This window comes from Hippocampus zosterae, chromosome 3 (genome assembly GCF_025434085.1).
Source record: "Hippocampus zosterae strain Florida chromosome 3, ASM2543408v3, whole genome shotgun sequence".
In the NCBI taxonomy this organism is placed as follows: Eukaryota; Metazoa; Chordata; class Actinopteri; order Syngnathiformes; family Syngnathidae; genus Hippocampus; species Hippocampus zosterae.
In genome coordinates this window covers 14216858-14244430 of record NC_067453.1, presented here as the reverse complement: position 1 = coordinate 14244430, position 27573 = coordinate 14216858, and the positions used below count along the sequence as shown (strand labels likewise).

Below are 27573 nucleotides of genomic sequence, written 5' to 3'. Positions count from 1 at the left end.
CTGCACATTTCTGGACTGAGATGTCCGATGTTGTTCCAGGGATCTGTTGCAACCACTCATCTAGTTTGGGGGTCACTGCCCCGAGTGCTCCGACCACCACAGGCACGACTGTCACCTTTACCTTCCAGGCTCTCTCCAGCTCCTCTCTGAGCCCTTGGTATTTCTCGAGTTTCTCATGTTCCTTCTTCTTGATGTTTCCATCACTTGGGACCGCTACATCCACTACAACGGCTTTCCTCTGCCCTTTATCTATGATCACGATATCTGGTTGGTTCGCCATTACCATCTTGTCATTCTGGATCTGGAAGTCCCACAGGATCTTCGCTCTGTCATTCTCCACCACCTTCGGAGGTGTTTCCCATTTTGACCTTGGGGTTTCCAGCCCATACTCCGCACAGATGTTTCGGTAGACTATGCCAGCCACCTGGTTATGGCGTTCCATGTAGGCTTTCCCTGCCAGCATCTTACACCCTGCAGTTATGTGTTGGATCGTCTCAGGTGCCTCTTTGCACAACCTACACCTTGGGTCTTGTCTGGTGTGGTATATCTGGGCCTCGATGGCTCTGGTGCTCAAGGCCTGCTCCTGAGCAGCCAGGATGAGTGCCTCTGTGCTGTCCTTCAGGCCAGCCCTCTCTAACCACTGATAGGACTTCTTGAGATCAGCCACTTCAGTTATGGTCCGGTGGTACATCCCGTGTAGGGGCTTGTCCTCCCATGATGGTCCCTCTTCCAGCGCCTCATCTTCTGTTCCCCATTGTCTGAGACATTCTCTGAGTACGTCATCCGTTGGAGCCTTCTCCTTCATGTATTCATGGAGCTTGGATGTTTCATCTTGGACAGTGGCTCTCACACTCACTAGTCCCCGGCCTCCATCCTTTCGGCTTGCGTACAGTCTCAGAGTGCTGGATTTGGGATGGAACCCTCCATGCATGGTTAGGAGCTTTCGGGTCTTAACATCCGTGGTCTGAATCTCTTCCTTTGGCCACCTTATTATTCCTGCAGGGTATCTGATCACTGGCAGGGCATAGCTGTTTATTGCCCGGGTCTTATTCTTGCCATTGCGCTGGCTTCTTAGGACTTGCCTCACTCGCTGGAGGTATTTGGCCGTAGCCGCTTTCCTTGTTGCCAGTTCGAGGTTGCCATTGGCTTGTGGTATACCGAGGTACTTGTAGCTGTCCTCAATGTCTGCTATTGTTCCTTCAGGGTGTGAGACCCCTTCAGTGCGGACTACCTTTCCTCTCTTAGTCACCATCCGACTACATTTCTCAAGCCCGAATGACATCCCGATGTCGCTGCTGTAGATCCTGGTTGTGTGGATCAGGGAATCTATGTCCCTTTCACTCTTAGCATACAGCTTTATGTCATCCATGTAGAGGACGTGACTGATTGTAGCTCCATTTCTGAGGCGGTATCCATAGCCTGTCTTGGTGATTACTTGGCTTAGGGGGTTCAGTCCTATGCAGAACAGCAGTGGCGAGAGTGCATCACCTTGGTATATGCCACATTTGATGGACACTTGGGTAAGTGGCTTGCCATTGGCTTCAAGTGTGGTTTTCCACATCCTCACCGAGTTCGCAACGAAGGCTCTTAGGGTCCTGTTCACCTTATACAACTCCAAGCATTCAGTGATCCATGTATGTGGCATCGAGTCATAGGCTTTCTTGTAGTCAATCCAGGCTGTGCACAGGTTGGTACGTCGGGACCTGCAGTCTTGTGCGACTGTTCTGTCAACCAGGAGCTGATGTTTGGCTCCTCTGGTATCTCTACCAATGCCCTTCTGCGCTTCGTTCATGTATTGATCCATGTGTCCACTTATCTTAGCCGCAATTATCCCTGACATGAGCTTCCATGTTGTGGAGAGACAGGTTATTGGCCGATAGTTGGATGGGGCTGCGCCCTTCGAGGGATCCTTCATGATCAGGATCGTTCGCCCTTTGGTTAGCCATTCTGGGTGAGTCCCACTACATAGAAGGCGTGAAACTCTATAATTTTAGACGTGCCCGTTTACTATAAAATCTCATTTCAAAATTGATCACCTAAAAGCTCGCGAAATAGTTGGGGTGCAAATAATGAACCGTGATATAGCAGTAGAGCCCCTGTAATGTCCTCAAATGTGAGAAAAGAGAGCCACTGTTGCTGATGCACTTTTTAGCCATTGACTCAACAATGGAAGACCAGCAAGAGATGTTAAAATAGGAGCACACTCACACGGGAGCTGTTGTCGGCCACAGTTTACGCCTAAACACTTGCACCACCCTGCCACGCCACAGGAACATTATCTAAAACACAAACAATACAATACACGCTGTATTTTCTGTATATTTTATGATGCAGAGTTCAAAAACATTTGCAATGAATTAAAACATTGTATTTTGACAAGTTTAATTGTGTTGAAAGCATATTGGAGGTATACTGTGTATTACACTGCGATTGGCTGGCAACCGGTTCAGGGTGTCCTCCGCCTACCGCCCGAAGACAGCTGGGATAGGCTCCAGCACCCCCCGCGACCATAGTGAGGATCAAGCGGTTCGGAAAATGAATGAATGAATAAATACTGTGTTATTGTCACGTTGAGCCCGGGGCGATGAGAAATCGCCTCGTGCACAACAGAAAAAAACGAGGTGGATCCCCGGAGAAGCAGACAACGAAAAGATCTTGTGAGAACAAAGGGATTTTAATAAATAACAAAAGGAGCCCGAACAGGGAAAACGGTAACAGAAAGCGCTGGTCAAATAAGAACCAGGAAAAAATAAGGAAGATAACCGAAAACGCTCGCGAAACGATAAAGGGCGAGGAACTACCGAGATAACAATTAGATCACAATATGAAGTACGCGAAGATTGGGGCCGTAAGGCAATAGGGCAGCGAGAAATGGTCGAACGACGAGAATAGCAAATAGCGAGCAATGGCACGGTAAGGAATTCTCCGGCAGTGAGATGACTGCCGGAGTCGCCTAATAAAGGCACGTAATCAGCCCGAAATAACGGGCAGGTGTGCCGAACAGGCGGCGGGAGAACCCGCCTCCTGCTGGCGAGCACGCGACGTGACAGTACCCCCCCCCTCAATGGACGCCTCCTGGCGGACTACCCGGTTTGGACGGATGAGCAGTGTGGAAGTCGCGCAGAAGGGACGGGTCAAGGATCCAGGAGCGAGGCACCCATTGCCGCTCCTCCGGCCCGTAGCCCTCCCAATCGACCAGGTACTGGAAGCCCTTGCCCCTGCGCCGAGAGTCCAGGATGGCACGAACCGTGTACACCGGGTCCCCGTCGACCACCCGCGGGGGCGGCGGCGGAGCGGGAGGGGGCGCCAAGGCGCTGGAAGACACAGGCTTGAGCAGGGAGACGTGGAACACGGGGTGGACCTTCATGGAGGCCGGCAGCCGGAGCCTGACCGCGACGGGGCTGATGACGGCCTCGACCTCGAACGGGCCAGCGAACCGGGGCCCCAGTTTGGCGGACGAGCCGGCCAGGCGAAGATCCCTCGCAGCCAGCCACACCTTTTCTCCCACCGCATATGAGGGCGCCGGGCGCCGACGACGATCAGCGATCCGCCGGTTCCGGGACGCAGTGCGGGACAACGCAGCCCGGGCCTCCCTCCACACGTGATGGGCCCGCTTAAGGTGGTGCTGCACGGAGGGGACCTCCACCTGCCCCTCCTGGGACGGGAACAGCGGTGGCTGGTAACCGTAGGCCGTCATGAACGGCGATCTGCCTGTAGCGGAGGAAACGAGAGTGTTGTGGGCATATTCCACCCAGGGCAGGTGGTCAGCCCAGGATGCCGGACGGTGGAGACAAACACAGCGGAGGGCTGCCCCCAGATCCTGGTTGGCGCGCTCAGCCTGTCCATTGGACTGAGGGTGGTACCCCGAGGTCAGGCTGGCCGTAGCTCCGAGGGACCGGCAGAACCGCTTCCAGACGCGGGACACAAACTGGGGCCCCCGATCTGACACGATGTCCGCCGGAATGCCGTGGAGACGGAAGACGTGCTGGATGAGGAGGTTGGCGGTCTCCAGCGCCGACGGCAACCTGGACAAGGGCACAAAGTGAGCGGCCTTGGAGAAGCGGTCCACGATCGTGAGCACGACCGTCCGGCCCCGGGAAGGCGGCAGGCCCGTGACGAAGTCCACCGCGATGTGAGACCACGGGCGAGGAGGAATGGGCAGCGGCTGGAGCAGTCCCGCCGGAGGCTGATGCGACGACTTGCCGCAGGCGCAGGAGGTGCAGGCCTTGACGAACTCCGTCGTGTCGCGGCGGAGCTCCGGCCACCAGAAACGCTGGGCGACGAGCTGCACAGTCCGGTTCACCCCGGGATGACACGCCACCTTGGATGCGTGTCCCCACTGCAGGACCTCCGAACGGAGGGCAGGAGGCACGAACAGCTTCCCTGCTGGGCACCCCGCCGGCACCTGCACCCCCACCAGGGCGGACAGGATCCGCTGCTCAATCTCCCACTGGACGGCCCCCACTATGCACTGGGTCGGGAGGATGGTCTCCGGGGAACGGTCCCTCCCCGCAGGTTCGTGGAGCCGGGAAAGGGCGTCAGGCTTAGTGTTCTTGGAACCGGGGGAGTAGGTGAGAACGAAGTCAAACCTGGTGAGGAAGAGGGCCCACCGGGCCTGACGGGCGTCAAGTCTCTTCGCGGAGCGGAGATAGGCGAGGTTCTTATGGTCCGTGTATACGGTAAACGGTTCCTTAGCCCCCTCGAGCCAGTGCCGCCACTCCTGTAATGCGGTGACCACAGCCAACAGTTCCCGGTTGCCCACGTCGTAGTTCGACTCGGCGGCACTGAGTCGACGGGAGAAGAAGGCGCAGGGGTGCAGCTTCTGGTCGACTGGGGAGCGTTGGGACAGCACCGCACCCACCCCTGAATCCGAGGCGTCCACCTCTACGACGAAAGGGCGGTCAGGGTCAGGATGTTGCAGAACCGGGGGACTAGTGAACGCCGCCTTAAGACGAGCGAACGCCGCATCCGCGGCAGGGTCCCACTTAAAAGGGATCTTGGTCGAAGTAAGGCGGGTTAGGGGAAGCGCCATCTGGCTGTAACCACGGATGAAACGCCTATAGAAGTTGGCGAACCCCAAGAAGCGCTGCAGCTCCTTACGGTTGGACGGGACCGGCCATTCAGTGACCGCACGCGTCTTAATGGGGTCCGCCCGTAGCTTGCCCTGTTCTATAATGAACCCCAGGAAGGAGATTACGGGAACATGGAACTCACACTTTTCTGCCTTGACGAAGAGCCGGTTCTCGAGCAAACGTTGTAGCACCAGCCGAACATGTTGCCGGTGCTCATGCAGAGAACGAGAAAAAACTAAAATGTCGTCAAGATAAACGAAACAGAAGATGTTGATCATGTCCCGGAGCACGTCATTAATGAGGTTCTGGAAGACGGCGGGTGCGTTTGTGAGGCCAAAAGGCATGACGAGATATTCGAAATGGCCCAGGGGAGTCTTAAACGCGGTTTTCCACTCGTCGCCCTCTCGGATGCGAACCAAGTGGTAAGCGCTGCGTAAGTCTAATTTTGAGAATATTGTGGCTGTTTGTAATGGAGCGAAGGCGGAGTCCAACAAGGGTAGCGGGTATCTATTTTTAATTGTAATTTCATTTAACCCACGATAGTCTACGCAGGGTCGTAGGGACTTATCCTTCTTCCCCACGAAGAAGAAACCCGCCCCTAACGGTGAGCGTGATGGTCTGATGAGACCTGCAGCGAGCGAGCTGTTAATATACTCCGTTAACGCCTCGCGCTCGGGATGGGATACCTGATACAGACGCGAGGTTGGCAACGGAGCGCCCGCCTGCAGGTCTATCGCGCAATCGTAGGGGCGGTGTGGGGGCAAGGAGCGCGCGCGATCCTCGCTAAAGACCTCCCTAAGGTCCCGATAGCACTCCGGCACTCCGTCAAGGCAGATCTCCTCGGGGGGCGTGACGCGTTCGTGCCTCCCGACGGCTGACTGCAGGCAGTGCTGGTAACAATAGGGGCTCCAGCTATCGATAGCGGGGCGCGCCCATGAGATCACCGGGTTATGCGTTTGAAGCCAGGGTAAACCGAGGATGATCGGGGCGTTCCGGGACCGCATAACATAAAAACGGCGATGCTCCATATGATTACCGGATAGCGAAAGCTTTAACGGCTCCGTTCGATGCGTTACCACCGCCAGGAGGCGCCCATCTAGATCACGCACCCGCTTCGCCACAACCAACTCCTCTAAAAAGCACCCCAGTTCGGACGCGAGATTAGTGTCCATTAAACAGTCATCGGCTCCCGAATCCACCAGGGCCCGAACCCGTCTTGACCGAGAACCGCCGAATACCTCCGCCTCGAGCTCGAGTCTATTGGGGTGTCCCGGTCGCTTGTCTACTCGCCTAGACTCGGGGGACGACGCGCGGGGCCGTGACTCACAGTACTCGGGAGAAGCGTGGAAGGACGATCCCGGATGGCTGGTTGCGGCGCGGGGGGATGGTTGGGCGCCGCTTGTTGTAGCGTGGTCGCGATGACGGCGCCTTCCTTCCTCCGCACCACCGTCCTTGCCGCCCAGCTGCATCGGCTCGTCCCGGGAGTGATCACCGAACCCACGATGTTCCTCACGGTACGTGGTGCGGCGGGACGGATACCGATCACCTCCACGCTCCCGGCCTCGCTCCCTCAGGCGATTGTCCATAAGGAGGGCGAGGTCGATCAGCTCCTCCAAATCGGTGCTGTGGTCGCGGGTCGCCAGCTCGTCCTTGAGTAATGAGTTCAGGCCACGGCGAAACAGTCCACACAGGGCCCGATCGTCGTACCCGCTCTGCGCGGCCAGGATCCGGAACTCGATGGAGTAGTCAGCGACCGAACGCCTTCCCTGCTGCAGGGCGAGCAGCCGCCCCTCCGCCTCTCTGCCCCGCACGGGATGGTGGAACACCCGACGGAAGGCTGCCACGAACTCAGGATAGGAGGTGCGGAGATTCGGCTTAGCGTCGCTGGTCGCGATTGCCCACGATGCCGCCGGACCTGTCAAGAGACTCATGATATAAGCCACCTTGGCGGCGTCAGTGGCATAGGAGGACGGCTGTTGGTCAAAAACGAGCGAGCAGTTGTGTAAAAAGTGTCCACACTGCCCGTGCTCACCCCCGTAACGAGGGGGATGTGGAAGCGAGGGCTCCCTCGACATAGTAGGGTACGAGGAGGGAGCCTCCGGGATGGTAGGACGAAGCCCGGAAGGTGGTCTTCGTTCCTCCACCCGAATAAGGCGAGGTTCGAGATCATCGAACCGATGAGCCAGCATGGAGACCGCGCCGCTGAGTTCCGTAAGGGCTTGGCTGTGCTGACTCATTTGCCGCTCTTGCCGAGCAAGAGCGGACAAGATCTTTTCGGCGTCTGCGGGATCCATGGTGGCCGGAGAATTCTGTCACGTTGAGCCCGGGGCGATGAGAAATCGCCTCGTGCACAACAGAAAAAAACGAGGTGGATCCCCGGAGAAGCAGACAACGAAAAGATCTTGTGAGAACAAAGGGATTTTAATAAATAACAAAAGGAGCCCGAACAGGGAAAACGGTAACAGAAAGCGCTGGTCAAATAAGAACCAGGAAAAAATAAGGAAGATAACCGAAAACGCTCGCGAAACGATAAAGGGCGAGGAACTACCGAGATAACAATTAGATCACAATATGAAGTACGCGAAGATTGGGGCCGTAAGGCAATAGGGCAGCGAGAAATGGTCGAACGACGAGAATAGCAAATAGCGAGCAATGGCACGGTAAGGAATTCTCCGGCAGTGAGATGACTGCCGGAGTCGCCTAATAAAGGCACGTAATCAGCCCGAAATAACGGGCAGGTGTGCCGAACAGGCGGCGGGAGAACCCGCCTCCTGCTGGCGAGCACGCGACGTGACAGTTATACAGTACATGGTTACTCTATATTGAGGATTTTCACCTACTGTTTGTAGGTCCGGAACTTAAACCCGGGTTCACAGTAGTCCTCAATGCTCTAGATACGTAACACACACACACACACGCACGCACATTAATACAACCACTTACACAAACACACACACACACGCACACACGCTGCACAGATGGTAAAGGCAGTGGCCCTTTCACACAGACAAAGGGAAGGTAATTCTCTCTGCAGGATGTGCTGGGAGGCCAGGCGGGAAAAGAGCAGCACACATCCACACTCCACACCCTGCTTCCTCAACTCAGGCTCCCCCGGGCCAACAAACATCACAGTAGTAGTAGTACACTGACAAAACGTGTGCGTGTGCGTGTGCGTGTGTGTGTGTCAGAGGAGGGATCATAAGAGTGGGAGAAAATGAGCAAGAGATAAGATGCAAAAGGGAAAGTACAGAGAGGGGTGGTGCTAATAAACAGGATTACTGCTTATCGTTATAGCGCTGTGTGTGTGTGTGTGTGTGTGTGTGTGTGTGTGTGTGTGTGTGTGTGCGTGCGCGCATGTGTGTGTGTGTGCGAGCGTGCATGGAGAAATACTGATTGTAATTATGACAGAGAGGCAAGAGATTTTGTTAGCTTGTGTTGTTCTTGGGCGTGTGTGTGCTGTGTATGCTGTGGCAGCACATGACGGACGTAACTGGTATAGTGGTACCTTGACTTACAAAAGACCCAATGAATGATGATTTCAACATTATCCTTGCTAACATAATAAACACTGCAGATGAGGTGACTGACGTTAAAACATGTTTCGGTAACTTCTAAACCTTTAAACACCTGCAACAGCTACAACAACAGCACTACTAACAGGCATATATTCTCTCCCCTTTATGGGAATAATAACTATTATTATATTACTTTTAGCGGCCCGGTAGTCCAGTGGTTAGCACGTCGGCTTCACAGTGCAGAGGTACCGGGTTCGATTCCAGCTCCGGCCTCCCTGTGTGGAGTTTGCATGTTCTCCCCGGGCCTGCGTGGGTTTTCTCCGGGTGCTCCGGTTTCCTCCCACATTCCAAAAAACATGCGTGGCAGGCTGATTGATCACTCTAAATTGTCCCTAGGTGTGAGTGTGAGCGTGGATGGTTGTTTGTCTATGTGTGCCCTGCGATTGGCTGGCAAACGATTCGGGGTGTCCCCCGCCTACTGCCCGGAGACAGCTGGGATAGGCTCCAGCACCCCCCGCGACCCTAGTGAGGATCAAGCGGTACGGAAGATGAATGAATGAATGAATATTACTTTTACGGTGGGCAAACAATGAACCGCGATATCACGGGTCGGTGAGAAAGGCTCTCTTGTCTATAAAAATCATCAAATGTCATCAAATTGGAGGTCGCCTACTGCCAGGAATGTGTTGTTTGAAAGCATAGTCTCTACCGTAGTAGCCAATCTGTCGAATGCACATAAATGCAGGGTTAAACTCACAGGTCCACCCACGTCTGTGACTCGGCCCTGTTTGTGATCTCCCACCTGACCGGAGCGGTAAACAGGCGTCTCATTTTCATTGGTTGGGGGAAAGGAGGAATACATTTGAATAATCAAACGCTGGGGTTCATGACTGATCGTATGCTTCTGTGCATGCTGCATGCATATGAGTATATGTGTGAGGGCCTCATGCAAACACTTTTTTTTTTTTAAGTTTGCGGGTGCATCTTCGACTGACATGAATGGAGTGTGCGCCGCCCAGTGCGTGTGTGCGCGGTTTGCATACAAATGTGTGCATGCTTGCGTGTGTGATGGATAGAAGGCTTTATGAGAGAGGAATAGGCTAATGACCGGGTCTCCAGAGGCAGTAAAGAATCCTGCAGCGATTACTGCCACACTTCATAATAGCCTCTGTGCTTGGCCTCTTTTAGATGGTGCGGGGGCGGGGGGGGGGGGGGGGGCTGTGCAGTGTTACCCATCCTGACAATACACTGCACAATACGCTTTGACCCCCACCCCCTCCCCCCATGACCACCACCCCCGAACAACACACGCATAGACAGAGTATGATCCATCAGTCTCCCATGCACCTGCAGGAAATGCGCATACTCTCATGTACGTTTACAATCTATCAGCCACTCTAATTCTTTGCGCACACGAAGAGCGCGCGCGCGCGCACACACACACGCACGCATGCACACAGCAGTGAATCTGTATAGGTCACAGAGGACGGAGGTGAGACACCACCCACCTCAGAGAGTGTCTCACTGTGCACAGCCCCACCATAAATCATGTCAGGCTACACATGTCCCTGTAGACACACACGCATACCCACCCCCCCTCCCCCTCTTCCCCCTGTGTAGGTTTGAGCACAACAGCCACGGGTTGGGGGGGATTGCAAGAGCCTCGTTCGTATGTTTTGTTGCCTCCTTCAAGCGCTTGTTGAAAGGCTGCTTGTGCTCATCTACAAGCATTTTGTGTGTGTTATTAAGTAGGTACCTTAATTAGGGGGAAGCATAAAGGCTCGACTGGCAGCTGTATTGGGGTGCAAGGTTGAAAGTCGCAGGTACAAATCCATGCAAATCAGCTGCAAAAATGTGTGTGCTGGTGAGGCAGGTATGAGGGGCTGGAGCTTCCTGCCATTCAAAGTAGTTTGATGGTCTTTTGACCCATTTTCACTCAATTTGTCCAAAATGTCACCCGGGCTACAGTGCCTGAAACACTGGATTTCAGATCATTCACAGTAGGTGTGATCCATCTGATATCATTCATTCATTCATACATCTTCCGAGCCGCTTGATCCTCCGGTTGCGGGGGGTGCTGGAGCCTATCCCAGCTGTCTTCGGGCAGTAGGCGGGGGACACCCTGAATCAGTTGCCAGCCAATCGCAGGCCACACATAAACGAACAACCATTCGCACTCACACTCACACCTAGGGACAATTTAGAGTGTTCAATCAGCCTGCCACGCATATTTTTGGAATGTGGGAGGAAACCGGAGCACCCGGAGAAAACCCGGAGAAAACCCACGCCGGAGAACATGCACTCCACACAGGGAGGCCGGAGCTGGAATCGAACCCGCTACCTCTGCACTGTGAAGCCGACGTGCTAACCACTGGACTACTGGGCCGCCCTCCATCTGATATCATATCAAAGGCAAAAGATAAACAGAGCGGCATCTAGTTTTGCTATATGCCCTGATTAGTGCTAGCTTCTGATAATCGGCACGTTCATGTAGTAGTTTTCAACGAGATTGTGTATTTATTTTTGAAGATGTATCCATGTGCCATATACAGTAATCCCTCGTTCATCACGGTTAATGGGGACCAAAACCACCCGCGATAAATGACAATCCACGAAGTAGCGAACAATGAACCTATAGAGGTAAAAAAACAAACAAACATTTTTTTGTTTTTTTTTAAGGCACCAAAAAGTCCGCAAACAGTCCGTGAGAAGCTGTAAAACTACAGCGAGTCACATAGAGCAACATATACAGTACTGTACTCCATGTATATGAAGAAAAAAAAATATTTTTCTTTTTTTATGAATATATTTGAAAAAATCCGCGATGCACCGAATCCGCGATAAACGATAATGTAGTGTATATGAATCGCGGCAGCCAACAGCGATGCAGACTTGCCTTTCAATGACTCGACGCCACAGCTCCGCTCCCAGGAGACGAGAAGAAGAAAGTATATCTGCGTGCATTAGCTGACACCTGTAACAGAAAGGTCCCACGAGCTATTTTAAACTTGCTTTAATACAACCAGTGTAACCAAAACACATTTGGATGCAATTTTTCGTGATAAACCAAATACATTTGAATTAAATTGTGTCTCTGTTGGCATAGCTCAGTGCTGCTCAGCTTTTTGTGGCATAATGTCAACTTTAAACTAGCCTGAACTTGCCTGCATGCGTATAAAGTAAAAACCCATGAAAAGAAAGTATTGGTGAGCACCAAAAGAGGAGTATGAGTTCAACTAGCAGATATGTTGACATGATGACATGAGCATCACGTCTTCAGTGCCCTTTAGGCCTGTGTGAGCTATCAGCACGGTTTGTGCATGCATGTGGAAAGGCTTGGGGGGAGGGATGGTTGGTTTACGGGGATTCACCTCTTCCCTCCTCTCCATCCCTCGTTCCCCCCCAGGGAGCATCAGTGGAGCAGGTGCTAGTTTCCCCACCCACCCCATCCATCCTCCCTCCCCTTCCAAGCCTCCCTCCTCCCTCCTTCTTCCTTGTCTCCCTCTTGTCCTTCCCACATCCACGCAGCCGCTGTGTTTTGTCACAGTTACGAACGAGATGGGCTAAAGCCGAGGACTGCTTTTTCTTCCTTATTTTCTTTTAGGCGGTAAGTTATCTGTCTCATGCATTCTTTTTTTATTTTTATTTTTTTAATGCCTAAATGCTGCTTGTCCAATTAGGCTCGCAATGATGTGTACACACAGCTTTGAGTTGTCTGTGTTGACTTGATGGCGATTGCAATGGATATTTATCAGGGCTACACTTCTCGTTTTGAACAACTTAACTGCTGTTTGCTTTAACGGTATTACACATGTGCTTTCTGTTTATGGCAATGTAAATGGATCTTTTAGGCAGCAAGCTCTCTGTTTCATACTTTTTATTTTATTTTCATGAAAATGCTGTCCAATCTGAGGCTTCTCAATGATGTCTGCTTTGGGATTTAAAAACAAAAACAAGAAAATGTCACAAAATAAGGAATATATTACAAACAAATTACAAAATGATCTCCCAAGAGAACAGGAAAATGTACTAGCTAACCTCAAGTCTACCGACCAATGTCTTATTTTAGTCTAAACTGACTCCTAACCGGTAATGAAATCTAAATAACAAGATTTTTGTGGCAAAAAAAAGAAAGAAATCTGTGACTCACAGGCTGCCTGGTAAAAAGAAATATCTTGGCAGACAGAAAACCAAGCATATTTTTTCTTGATTTACAATACCTAATTTGGGTTTTGACTTTTTTTTTCTTGCAGCGGATGCACAGCATTCAGTTGTCTGTGTTGACTTGATGTCTATTGCATGACTTATTCATCAGTGTTGCACATTTCTGTTTCATTTGATTTTCATATGTATTTGCTATGGAAATGATGCAGTGTGTGTAACTCAGCAAAGTGTGATTTGTGAGTGTGAGTATGAGGGTATTCAGTGAAGATCTATTCTCTTTCACAGAAGTGCAAGTACAGAAACCGGAAGTCACTTTGATTCAGTTTGTCACACATGCCGAAAATATGTTAGTGGGAAGAATTGCATTCAAAAAGGGTTGGAATGGTCTGGTTGATTATATTTGATATATTTGTCTGTTCCTACAAATGCAGCAAAACGCTTTTGAGCCGAATGAAAGCCACGTTGTGTCGCCTTTATTGCCAAAAAGCAGCACGTCCAGTTGGAGCGTGTTCACAACTGACTGGCGGTCAGGTGTTTCTTAGCACGTTAGGCAGCTTCCGCTGGACAATCTCTTTCCCGTTCAACCTGTTGCTGAGCAAACAAATGCTCCCGTCTGTGGCAAACCCGATTTAATAGATGCAAATGGGACTCAAGCGATTTACAGTAAGGTTAGCATTACTTGGTGTGAGGATAGTTAGCTAGCTATGTAGATAGATGGATAGCCATCTAGGAAAATTGATAGATAGCCAGCTAGCTAGCTAGCAAGATCGATAGAAGATGATGTGTCTGTCAGTGGAGTGGGGCAGTGATAGCAGCCACTAAAACTGCTCGTCCACCCTCCTCCTCAGTTTATCCAGGCGAAAAGCGTTTCCCTCCCGGCACATAACTGCATAAATGATCTGCTCCCAGCCATGTGGGGATAAGTTTAGAATTAGTTTGGGCTTGAGGTCATGTAGTCTGTACCCCATGGCTGTGATGCAGGGTGTCATCCCGCAACACCCACGGGACTCAAGGGAGACCTTTAACAGTGACTGTATTGTTGGCGTCAATGAGACAGATGCCACCGGGTGCATTAGCGGCAGCCTAGCGGATCACTTGGCTATTGTGTGTGTGCGTGTGTGTGTGTGTGTGTGTGTGTGTGTGTGTACACAGCCTGCAGGTGGAGTTTGACACACATACACACGCATACATGCACACATGCACATGTGTGCGCACATGCGCGCGCACACACACACACACACACACACACAAACGTGTGCACCCCTATGCACCATCTGACCTGCCATGGACCAGCTGCTCTGCAGGGGTTACCAAGTCAACCTCCAATCTCTTTAATGATCCTCTTCTCATATTGATATACTAAAGTAGTCCACTTGCTAACACCCCCCCCCCTCCCCCCCGCACACACACACACATACGCACACAAATGCACGCACATGCACGCACATCCTTCATACCCTCTTTTGGGTGTAGTAGCCGTGTGTATTTGCTAGTCATTCATGCATCGAGAGGCAGTTTGTTTTAATTGACATACCAGGAAAACAAGTTTGGTGACAACTTGTTGCTGGGCAGAATTCGTAATTCTTGGGTCAGCTCAGGTGGAGAGGTGTTTATTATCAATAAATTTGGAATTGTGGCTGTAGTTTGCAGCATCATCTCACATGTATCGTTGGCATTTTTGGCAGCTTATTTATACCTCTAAAAACCTTAACTTTGTATCATCAAAAAGAGCAAGCCACACACTTTAGATTGGTCAGTCATTTGTAAAAATAACACACACATGGAAACTGACCAATAGAAGCAACTAAAACAAACACTACATTTCACCAAATTGACATGGGAAGTTTTGGCCTGATACCAGCAGTGGAGACGAGCCAGCTTACAGGAATCAGGTGGTTCAACTGGGGTCCTGGAAATACAACATTAACATCTCTTTAAACACCTCAAAGATCATTATCAACCCAAGGCTGAGCAAAGAGCAACTTGTCATTTGTGGGTCTCAGGTAGAGAGGTGAGAACCTTTAAACTCGTCAGTATCCACATGAGCGATGACTAGGGACTGAGCTTCTTGGTAATCCCCCCCTTCAAAACCTTCTCCAGATGCACAATGGCGAGCATCATGGTTACTGGGCCATACAGGACGTTAAGATTCCCCAGCATGTCACTGAAGCTTCACAACACATCAGCGGGGTAGCCTCCACACCACCACACCACTTATACAAGTATATGACAGCCATCCCACAAAGAGGGTGCAGCACATTTTCTGAGAGAACACACATCCACAACACACACTTTTCAGACTTCTCCCATCTGGCAGATGCCAAAGCCAGAAACAGCTTCTACCCACATGCCATCAGAATCCTGAACAAATGACATCACTGTCTGTCAACCACACAGTGGCAATATTTTTCGATTGTAATCCTGCTCATTTGAATGTTTACACTGTGCAGTAGCACGATTTTGCCATTTGAGCATTTTATAAAAATTGTATACGTTTTTTTTTCTTTTTGCACCAACAAAACTCTTTCCTCTTGACAAACTCAAATACATTGTCCTTTTTTTTCTTGTTCTTGATTGCTTCAGCAGTTTTTACAGAGATTGCATTTTCAGTCAATATTTGAAAGACAAACACTTGGAAGCCATAGAAAACATTTAACATCTTTTAAAATATTTCTTCACTATGGTCATGTGATCTGAAGCGTATCCTGGCTAACTTTCGGCAAGAGACGGAGTACACTCTGGACTGCTTGGCAGTAAATGGCAAGGCGCATATACTGTATGAACAAGCATTCGCACTCACATTTACAGTCTTCAATTAACTCATTCAATCCCAGCCATTTTCACTGGAGCAACCCCCTCAATTCCAGTGTTTTACTGGATTTTGACTGATCTTGCAAGGCCCACAGAATATTTGGTTCTAATGCCATAGAAACATGGAGCCTACCAAAATAAAGTTTGCATTCTTCAGCAATCGGCATTACAAAATGGCTAAGTTTCATGGAAATGGCAATTCGTAGGCAAAAAACGGAGAAAAAGAGCTTTTTGTAAAAGCATGCATTTTAATCACATGAGGCACCACTGCCACCTACTGGTCACTTTTTACATGATTTACAATGCAAATGGCTTATTCTATTTCACAGATTGCATCAGACCCTCCTCTTTATGACGCAAAAAAAAAAAAGACTTAGACATACAAGTACGTCCTTGGTAGGCGGGGCCCAATTTTAAAAAGACGTACAAGTACCTCTTGTGGAATGAACAAATGCATGCTTTTTTTCTGGAATGTTTTTTCAGGAGTATGTGCAGAAAACCCATTCAAGCAATCAACTCTACTAGTTTATGTTGTGCTTCACGGAGCACACACCTTGGCCGACGCCCCACGCTTTTCCTCCCCGAGCACCTGCTTGCGTGCATCTGCTATTTTGTGTGTCTTAGGTGCCTTCGTGTTTGTTCAGACAGTCGAGGTCAAGCCAGCGTGCTGTGGACACCTGCCGTGTGAGGCAGTCCGGGGCCACAGGATGAAGAGGAGGAGATACTGAGTCTGCCTGACAACCCCTCCCCCCTCCCTTCAAACATACGCAAATTGTAATGATGTGGCCAATTGCTAGATGAGGCACGAAATTAAAATGGGAAAAAATATTTTAAGTAGAGGCTTGTATAAAAAATGCTTTTAGTCCCTTTACAGGGACACAATCCAATAATCTTAAATTAAATGTACTTTAGAGGTTATAGCTTTGTCTGGTTTTTGATGAATACTTAGGCCTACTCTGCTATATTTAATGTTAGCAATGATACTTGGAGAGCAGTGCATTTTTTGAAGTGGTACTTGGGCCAAGGATAATTGTGTTTAACCAAGTTTCCCAAGTGCTCGGTTGTCATCAGTGAGCGAATATGACGAGCAGATGAGTGTCCAATCAGCTCTCAAACATCATCCCAGCACTGCTCACAGCCACTAGAGGGGCCATTCCGGGCATTGCTACCAGAGGTCTCACCAGCATCATTTTCCAAATATTTGCAGTTGTGATAACGCACTTGATTTGAATGAAAATAGAGCCACTTGAAGCTTAGTGTTGTGTATCAAACACAATCATTGCATCCACATGTCCACGACTCACTGCTTCGGAGTCCTAATTGTCTATCCCTGAGCTGGAGGTGTTGCTTCTTACACTCTGTGCTTTTTCTGCTCCATTTACCCCAGCAGCACAAATGCGTGCTGGCTGTTTGGTCCCCCGGGGTCGCATGCATATATTTTGCAGAGTGCAGTGTGTATAAAGTCAACTGAGTCAGCTGATTTGTGAGTGTGTGTTGTAAAGGAAGATCACCTTTCCTCGTGGATGTCTTGCTGCACATCTTTTTCTTTTTTTTTCTTCTGACATTTATGTGCACTTACGGGCCTGTTTGTGTGTGGCAGAGGAGAATGAGTGTCTGTGTGTGTGTGTGTGTGTGTGTTGTTTATGGACGGTGAGGAAGTGTTAAGTGCTGCTGTGCGAGCGAAGCTAGTAAAGCCATTTAGCAGCCCCGTGAGAAGCCCTGAATGCTGGGCTGACGCCACTGCGACTGCTATTATAGACAACTTTAAGGGGCTGTAAAACATTTGGCTACTTTTCCTCTCATTTGCACTCAATGTGTATGCGTGTGTGTGTGTGTGTTCTGTGCGCGTGCGTGCGTGTGTGTGTGTATAGAATCCATGGATGTCTGCCAGCTATTGTAACTGCTATTAACGTTAGCTGCCAGAGCAGCAAATAACAAAGTGGAGCGCATGTGTACCAGCGAATAAGAATAGATTTGGAAAATATTGCCCAGCACAGCATTTGTGTAAGTGGATGGTAACACATGCCGGCACTTGAAGTTGAACATTTTTTAGGCTGATGTTAAGGTGATGAGAGACGAGTCGATGTTGACTGATTAATGACATCATTTATAGGTTTTAAGTTATTAACTTGCTATCTGCATAACTGTTTGCCTTCAGCCTCCAAATACAGAGGTGTTTTGAAATACAAGTGACGCGAGCCACAACAAAGTTGGATTGAATTCCTCTGTTGTTTTTGAGTGCATACTCCTGAGAACTAGCCAAGTAGTAAATGACGAGCACAACAACAGCTCTTGTCCTCACATTTTCACGCAAGGTGGAGGTCATAAACAGAGTGAATTAAACTGTCGAGCAACGCACACACACACACACGCACGCACGCACGCACGCACACACAAAGATGCTTACACAAAACATACACTGTAAGTGAACAATAGCAAACCTCAGCATGATGTCATACTACAGGACGTGTCCAGGCCTCCTGTCCTCATTCCCTCCCTCCTTCTTCCAAAAGTCACACACAAACACACACACATGCACACACTCACCTGACTGCCTCTCTATGAGGACAGTGGCGGGTGCATAACCTACTGCGTCAGCTCATTAAGAGCAGCCAGAGTGTGTGTGTGTGTGTGTGTGTGTGTGTGTGTGTGTGTGTGTGTGTGTGTGTGTGTGTGCATGGAGAAAAACTGATTGTAATTATGACATAGAGGCAAAGGATTTTATTAGCTTATGTTGTTTTTGGGGATCTACGGTACATTTTAACACATCATTCATCTATCTATTTATCCCCCCATCCATGGATCGGTGCAATCATCTTTCCCTTTCTCCATCCATCTATCCATCCAACCCTGGACTGGTGGCCAGCCGATTGCATGGCACCTATAGATACCCATTTCAACCTTCTGGAGAGTTTTGAGTCAGTGGACCCTATTTTCGTGCATCACAAAGTACGGTCAAACTGTGTACATGGGTGAAGTTTCTTTCATTTGGTAGCTTCGTAGACAGGCGCAGTTAGAAATGGCTGTTTGCGCCGTTGTGGGAGTGAACACGGATGATTGCTTCCCGTCCAAAGGAAACAGCTCCTCTAATTCCCTTTAAATTCAGCACAGGAGAGGTGCACACAGTCTTAGACATGATGGCCCGCATTGCAGTACTGGGGCCCAGGGCTGTGTTTTGAAAAATACATTAAAGACAAAAATAATATTGGTGTGTTTAATTAATTGATTTCTACAATGATTAAGATGGTTCAGTGCATGCTGTTGTCATATTTCTGAATGAACTGCAATGACATCCATCACACATATCAGCAGAGGGTGGAATCTGTCCGCCTTTCATTCAACAACGCACCACACCATCCGCGCCAGATCTTAGGCCTTCTTCGAGCTGGTCTTAAGTGTAGTCCACTTTCAGTCACCAAATTGTCAGGTTGAGTGTAAAGAAAAACACCTTCAGTCCACCGAAATGCCCAGCATGGAGCGGTCTGCCAGATTTCCAACCATGGTAAACGAGACTTGCCCCAGCACGAAAATCAAGACGCGGCAGTTCTTACACTGAGGGTATGTGTGCGCTGTCAATAAAAATAAAATAAATTTAATTTGTCATTAACCTATGCATGGTGTTGAAATGTGGGAGAACGTCCAAACTGACACCCAAAACCGTAAAACTGCGAGGCGGATGTGCTAACCACAAATCTCTACTGTGCTGCCGCAATTTAAAAAGCGTTCAGTATATATATATCCCCTTTAAAACATAAACATTCCTGTAGGGTGCGGTGCCTGGTGTTTTTGTTTTGTTTGTCCCCCTCGAACTTTATGCTGGCTATGGGGGCAAAGGTTAGAGGTGAGGGGGTCAAGGGTCACTGTCGGGAGCTACCCCCACTGCCCCTCACACACACACACACACACACACACACACACGCATGCACATGTGCTAACGCCTAAACGAAGGAAGAATGACGAGAGCACACTTTGAGAGAGAAAACTGGGAAGCTGTAACGAGTGACAGAGACGACAAGTATGGTGGGTGCTAGGTGTGGGATTTTGAGGAGGGTAATAGATGGAGTGCGAGGGAAAGGAGGAGGGGGTGCTAGTGGATGGGGAGGATGAGGAGGAGTGGGTTGAGAGGAGGTCACGTGGCCACACGGCAGCTGCAAGGCTAGAGGGGGGAAGGGGGGGCGGGGGAGGCAGAGTCACAGAGGAGCACAGACGACGAACAGGCGGAAGAGTGAGCAGGACGGTGAGTGTCTGCTTGTTTGAATTATGCACACATGCACATGTTACTACAAAATGTGCATGTATGTGTGTTTATGTGCACGTGTATATGGTCTGTGTGTGTGTGAGTGTGTTTATGTGGTGGTGGACTGTCATGGGAATATGGCAGCAAGATTGTGGCGAGCAAAAGAAAAGAAAAAGCAAGCAGCGTGTTGTGGTTGGCTTTAGTGAAATGAGCTCCCGGCGTGCCGAGATAGATGAGACCGAAGGAAGAGATGGGGGAGGAGGAGAGGAGGAATGGGGGAAAGACGAAGGCGGGATGGCGAGGAAGAGAGAGAGTGCATCGAGACTCTTATCTTCTCAACCTCAGCAGAGCCTCATCAGGATCTTTTTTCCCCCCTCATTCCTACTCTTTCTTCACTCAAACTTGTACTCAGGGTAACCAAGTACAGTTACTATACGGAAGTACATTTGCCAGCTATCTACATGGAGTGTCTGCACTATTGGCCCCTCTGGTTGTAAATGCTGTGCGTATATTTGCATGCGTACACATGACAGGATGTTCAGCTGCAAGTTGACAGTCTATTTCTCTCCAATGGCTCTTTTTGTGACTTTTCTTTTAGCATGTATGTGAAATTAGTCACACTCTGTACTGTGCAGATACTTGTGTAAAAAAAAGTATGCTGATTCCACTCATTTACATAGCCTGGTAAATTTCCAAATTATTTTGCTTTACGACTGACATCAACGACTGACATGGAAGATCAAAACCTGGATGGCACAAAATTTCTTGAAGTTCAACGAAAAGAAGACAGAGGTGATATTGTTTGGCCCCAGTGGACCTTGTACATTCCATCCTGTAGACTTGGGCCCCCTATCTCCTTATCTGAAATCAACGGTCTCAAACTTGGGACTTAAACTGGACAGTGATTTCAAACTCGATCGGCAAATTGGTGCCGTTGTTAAATCCAGCTTCTTTCACCTTAGACAGCTGGCCAAAATAAAACCTTTCCTCTCACATGAACACTTTGAGACAGTAATTCATGCCTTTGTCACATCCCGGCTCGATTACTGCAACGCCCTGTACTTTGGAGTCAGCCAGTCCTCCATCAAGCGCCTTCAGCTGGTCCAGAATGCCGCTGCTCGCCTCTTGACTGGTACTCGTAAGAGGGAGCATATAACTCCTACTTTGGCATCCCTTCACTGGCTCCCCATTCATTTTAGAATTATTTTTAAGATCCTCCTCTTTGTTTTCAAATCTCTGAATAATCTCGCGCCACCTTACCTCTCTGAGCTCATACGCCCCTACACCCCTGCCCGGCGCCTCAGGTCTGTGGACCAGTCTTTGCTAGACGTACCAAGAACTAAACTGAGGCTCAGAGGGGATCGAGCCTTTTCTGTTGCTGGTCCATCTCTCTGGAATGACCTCCCACTGAACATTCGGCAAGCCTCCTCGCTGCCCATCTTTAAAGCCCTCCTCAAAACTCACTTGTATTCTTTGGCGTTTGACTCAGCATGACTTAGATTTGCTCTTGATTTTACTGCTTGGTGCTTTCTACCGCCTTATTACTTATTACTGATTCGTCTTACTGTTTATTGTATATGTTAAATCGCTCCATGTACAGCACTTTGTATGCAGCGATGGCTGTTTGAAAGTGCTCTATAAATACTGTTGACTTGACTTGACTTGACTTTTCACACAAAATGCTACTAAATAGTTGAGCAAAAAAAAGTTTGACTTTTTTCGGGGTGCTAGTAGCCCAAAATCATCGTTGTAGTGGTTCGACAGTTTCTCATAAATTCATTTGTTCATAAAAAGACAACTTTTCAAAATATGCCACTTTTTAAAGTTTTTTGTACAAAATCCAACTAATTATTGAGCAAAACATTTTTCCCTTCTATATTTTCGCGCAAACGGTCCTTTTTTTTTTTTTAATTTAGCTTGTCGTGAATTGACAGAATTTACTTCCAGGCAATTACAGTTACATTTTATATGGCAGTATATGTATATACTGTATATATACTGTATATTTAATCACAATAGTTTAACACAACAAAACACAAAACACACTTTTCACGCTTTGCTCTCTTGCTTGCTCAGTTCTTACATGCTAACTTCAAGATGTTGTCACTGCAAAGCTGAAACTAAGAAAATTAGCAAATGCAAAATAAAATTCTGCTCGCAAGCAAACCATCAGAAATGGGCGAACGGAATTTAACAAAGATGTCACAGCAATTGATAATAATTATAACATGAATAATAACAAGGGAGTGAGGACAATGGCACTTATATTTTTGGAAGCAGAAAAACAAGCTTACGTCTTATTCACACCCCGCACAAGTGTTGGCAAGTGATTAGTCAACATGTCATGCACAATCACAGTGTCACATTGAAGCCAAACTTATTACAGCAAACTGAATAAAATGCTTGCTAATAATGAAACAACTCAAACAACGACAGAAGAAAAAATTTATAAAAAAACATGCTTTTAAACAATATTTACATTCTTAGTACTGCAAAGCATGCTGGGAGCGCATCCAGTCTCCCAGCAATGCTACAATACCTTTATTAATACAGCACTTTTAAAAGCACAGGTTTAAATATGTTTTTACAGACATGAAAGTAGATATAAAACAAAAATTGGCATGCTTTATATAATATATATATTTTTTAAAAAATCCTCGTCTCACCACTTGGGTGGTGTCTGTCCCTCATACAGCTCGGGTCCTCTACCAGAGGCCAGGAAGCTTGAGGGTTCTGCGCAGTATCCTTGCTGTTTCCAGCACTGCACATTTCTGGACTGAGATGTCCGATGTTGTTCCCGGGATCTGTTGCAACCACTATATACCACTATATATATATATATATATATATATATATATATACACATACTAGCTGGTTCGCCGCCCTCTGGGCGGCTCATCAGCTAGTTCCTGCGGAAGGCTGGTAAGGTGGGCCTTCGGCCCACAAAAGTGTTGTTGCTTGGTTCAACTTTTTGTTCATCTTCATTGCTTATCGCGAAAATAAAGAGATGTTTAGCTGTACTAAATAACTAACAATTTCATTGCAATGCTTGTGGGTAGACAACATTTTTTCGCTAAGATGCCCGCGCGATCGTAGTGAGCCACTGCCTGAGCGGCGCAGTGGCGGCGCGCAGTGGCGGCGCGCAGTGGCGGCGCGCAGCGGCGCGGTGAAGTAGGTACGTTTTGAAAAGGGAAAGACGGAAGGACAGACCGCGTGCGGGACGACGCGCAATATATAGATAGATAGATAGATAGATAGATAGATAGATAGATAGATAGATAGATAGATAGATAGATAGATAGATAGATAGATAGATAGATAGATAGATAGATAGATAGATAGATAGATAGATAGATAGATAGATAGATAGATAGATAGATAGATAGATAGATAGATAGATAGATAGAAGCCAGCTCAATGGCAAGAATTAGACCCGGGCAATAAACAACTATGCCCTGCCAGTGATCAGATACCCTGCAGGAATAATAAGGTGGCCAAAGGAAGACATTCAGACCACAGACGCAAAGACCCGAAAGCTCCTAACCATGCATGGAGGGTTCCATCCCAAATCCAGCACTCTGAGACTGTACGCAAGCCGAAAGGAAGGAGGCCGGGGACTAGTGAGTGTGAGAGCCACTGTCCAGGGTGAAACATCCAAGCGCCATGAATACATCAAGGAGAAGGCTCCAACGGATGACGTACTCAGAGAATGTCTCAGACAATGGGGAACACAAGATGAGGCGCTGGAAGAGGGACCATCAAGGGAGGACAAGCCCCTACACGGGATGTACCACCGGACCATAACTGAAGTGGCCGATCTCAAGAAGTCCTATCAGTGGCTAGAGAGGGCTGGCCTGAAGGACAGCACAGAGGCACTCATCCTGGCTGCTCAGGAGCAGGCCTTGAGCACCAGAGCCATCGAGGCCCAGATATACCACACCAGACAAGACCCAAGGTGTAGGTTGTGCAAAGAGGCACCTGAGACGATCCAACACAACACATATCTGCAGGGTGTAAGATGCTGGCAGGGAAAGCCGACATGGGACGCCATAACCAGGTGGCTGGCATAGTCTACCAAAACATCTGTGCGGAGTATGGACTGGACACCCCAAGGTCAAAATGGGAAACACCTCCAAAGGTGGTGGAGAATAACAGAGCGAAGATCCTGTGGGACTTCCAGATCCAGACTGACAAGATGGTATTGGCGAACCAACCAGATATCGTGATCATAGATAAAGGACAGAGGAAAGCCGTTGTGGTGGATGTAGCGGTCCCAAGTGATCGAAACATCAGGAAGAAGGAACACAAGAAACTCGACAAATACCAAGGCCTCAGAGAGCAGCTGGAGAGAGCCTGGAAGGTAAAGGTGACAGTCGTGCCTGTGGTGGTCGGAGCACTCGGGGCAGTGACCCCCAAACTAGATGAGTGGTTGCAACAGATCCTGGGAACAACATTGGACATCTCAGTCCAGAAATGTGCAGTGCTGGGAACAGCAAGGATACTGCGCAGAACCCTCAAGCTTCCTGGCCTCTGGTAGAGGACCCGAGTTGAATGAGGGACGGACACCACCCGAGGGGGGGTGAGACAAGGATTTTTTTTTTTAATAATGAGAACAAATTAATGAAAACAGATTCCTAAATAAAAAGGGAGGGAAAGAGAATACACAAAATATGAAATCCTGTCTGGAAGACTGAGCTGTAAACCTAATGGACATTAGCATGCTAACTGTTATTATAAACCTTCGAACAACTCCTTCAACACTCACAGAGCAACAACCCATCTAAACAAGGCATACGACAGTACTCACAGACATATAGTCTCGCTATTTTGTGTGAACAAAACACACACAAAAATACTGTAGGTGTTAGGGGACCTTCTCAGCCTCGTCTTCCCCATCTTCTAATATTACCATAACACCTCACATTGTGGTGCTAAATCGAAGACGTGTAATTTTGAATCTGGAAGTGTCAGCATTCTGTATAGCCCGTCTACCCCACCACAACAAAATAAATGCTGCTTAAAAATATCTGACAAATATTTTTTGTATTGCCTTAAGAACGTCACAGCACCGTCAACTGGCCTGGCATTCATATTACAACCATTTTTGCATTTTTCAAAGAAAATGTGGCTCTTTCGACTCGGTTAATATGATGAGTAAAACATTGCACAGTGTCCAATGTGTTTACCACTGTTTATCGCTTGTGTGTGCGAAGGATGATCGTGTGTGTCTTTGTGTGGTGGTAATGAGGTCATGGCTGTGGTGAGCGAGCAGGGGGGTAGGGTGGTAGTTGGAGTGTAGGGGGCTGCTGGCTAATTCCAGCTGTAATTAACATTATTGGGTTAGTGAAAGGGTTTGGGACAAAGGTTGCTCCAGCCTATGTTTGCGCTAAGTGTGTCCACTAATCAATAGAATATGGATTCAAAATCAGCCTAATTGGCCCCAGGGACATTTGTGTTTGGACGTCACATGAAAAGCTACACGCAATTACGTTGCATTAACGGACATAAAAGCAACTACACGTGCACTTGCCTCCTTGTGTTCCCCTTGCTTTTATGTGGGAGGCACACAAATAGACTTCTTATTGCTTTTCAGGGATCTTGGATGCAATCAGAATTGTGAAATGGTTACCTGAATGCGCCACATAGGAGATGAGCTTGATTTATGTAGGCAAGCAAAAATAGAATTGAGCAGACAATTGAGTTTCTTGCATGACCATTATTGGAAGTAAATTTACTCAGAAATGAAATACATTTTTTTCCCTTTGAAATGCATTGGAAATCAAACTGTCTTCCCAAATGCACCACAATTTGTTTTGTATTTTGATAAAGAAAAATAGTGCTGCATTGTATAAAAAGATAATCAAAGAGAATGTAACTAAAGTAATTGCTTTTTTTCAAGTAAAGAGTTTAGGGCGAGGGATGTATTCCAGACCAAAATGCAAGACATGAAAATACCATATAAAGACCACGTGAAAGAGGATGTTAAAAAAATAGATTTTTACCTATTATACATGCTTTAAATAGGCTTTAAACATATTTAAACTTCTTTTCATTGGAAAAAAAGTGTTTTTTTCCCACTTCTTTCTTCAACAGTGACACACTTTGTACCAATATGCCTTTATTTGTGATGGTGCTTCCTGTTGGAATCTTGTGTCTCCGTAACGGTCAAGGGGTGGCGCTGTGTCAAATAGAGTGCTGACCCTAATAGCAAATCACGCACATGAGTGCACACACGTCCATTTCCTCAATGTAAGTGGCCCACTGTGCCCTTAAGACCTTGGGATTGTCTCCATGCGAGCGACCTTGCAGTTTGTACAAGCTCACACGCACACTTAAATGGCTCCTGAATTTCTAATATATTTTCTTATGCTGGTGCTACTTTGGCACCAAGTATTCATGGGAACTAATACCGGTACATGGAATTATAACAGAACAACAGAATTCCAAACATCTGTTGAATAGATTATCCATCCATCCATCCATCCATCCAATATCCAACCACTTATCTTCACGAGAGTTGCAGGTGTGCTGAAGCCTATCCCAGCCGTTTTGGGCCATAGATGGGGTACACCCTGAACTGGTTGCCAGCCAATCGCAGGGCACACACAGACGAGCAAACATCCATGCTCACAGTCACACCTAGTGACAATTTAGAGTGTTCAATCAGCCTGCCATGCAAGTTTTTGGAATGTGGGAGGACGTCGAAAGACCCGAAAAAAGTCCATGCAGGCATGGGGAGAATATACAGACTCTACGCAGGAAGCCCATATTCGAAACATGGACCTGCGCACTGCGAGGCAGACATGCTAACCAGTCGACCACCATGTCACCCTCGAAATGATCAATAAAGATGATAAATATCTTTCACTGACGCTATCTGCCAGATGCACTCACATCCAAACTAAAGCACTGCTGTATTTACTTTATGAGTTTCTTTCAATCTCTAAAGCTCAAACTCTGGTATGCTCTGCAAAAGGCAAAGTCTGGTCTGATGTGCGGGGCCAACTTGGCCTTCCTCGATCAATAAGGAAAAGTGTAATACTGGACTGCCATTGAAAAGACATCCTTTTCTTCTATTCATTCGCCATCACGGGTTGTGGGTTGTAGGTTTGTGGTCTTGCTTGTTTATGGATTTTCAATTTGGAAAATTGATTTGATATATGAGCAAAATTAGTTATGAGATTGTCAGGGAACAAAATAACCCCATAGTCAATTCAGAATCATTGGAATTGTATTGAATTTGATTCAAATGAATATTAAACTGTCCAGTGCACGTGTCATGTCATGAAGCTTACGGTGCACCTTTGTGCTTCTCCACTCACAGGCATGAGCCATGAGTCCACCAAATCGCCGCCATTAGGAATGGTCTCCACGGCGACTCGCACCACGGCCACTGTCAGTCCCCTCAGCCCTCTGACCAATGGGAGCGCGCTCGCCCAGTCTTCCAACTCCGGATTTGCTGCTGCCCTGCGCAAACTGGCCAAACAGGCTGAGGATCCCCGAGGTGAATGACACGAGGCGACCGTTTGTTCATCGTCAAAAGTCGTCTTTGGTATATCATTTGAATCATTTTGATTTTATTTTTAGAATGAATGTATTATTGGAGTTTGCATGTTCTCCCCGGGCCTGCGTGGGTTTTCTCCGGGTGCTCCGGTTTCCTCCCACATTCCAAAAACATGCGTGGCAGGCTGATTGAACACTCTAAATTGTCCCTAGGTGTGAGTGTGAGTGCGAATGGCTGTTCGTTTCTGTGTGCCCTGCGATTGGCTTGCAA

General features: G+C 48.0%; 1 protein-coding gene across 5 annotated transcripts in view; it reads left to right on the top strand.

Annotated features, from left to right (window-relative positions):
- Positions 1 to 27573, top strand: part of LOC127598089 (genetic suppressor element 1-like) — a 63900-nt gene that overhangs the window by 13708 nt on the left and 22619 nt on the right. For 2 of the 5 annotated variants that reach the window (XM_052061637.1, XM_052061633.1), the window contains exon 2: positions 27124 to 27303. In XM_052061637.1, the coding sequence (XP_051917597.1) occupies positions 27124 to 27303 (180 nt within the window). Of the gene's footprint in view, positions 1 to 12053; positions 12195 to 19741; positions 19800 to 27068; positions 27304 to 27573 lie in introns of those variants that run through there. The other 3 variants (XM_052061635.1, XM_052061636.1, XM_052061632.1) reach the window with 3 other exon arrangements.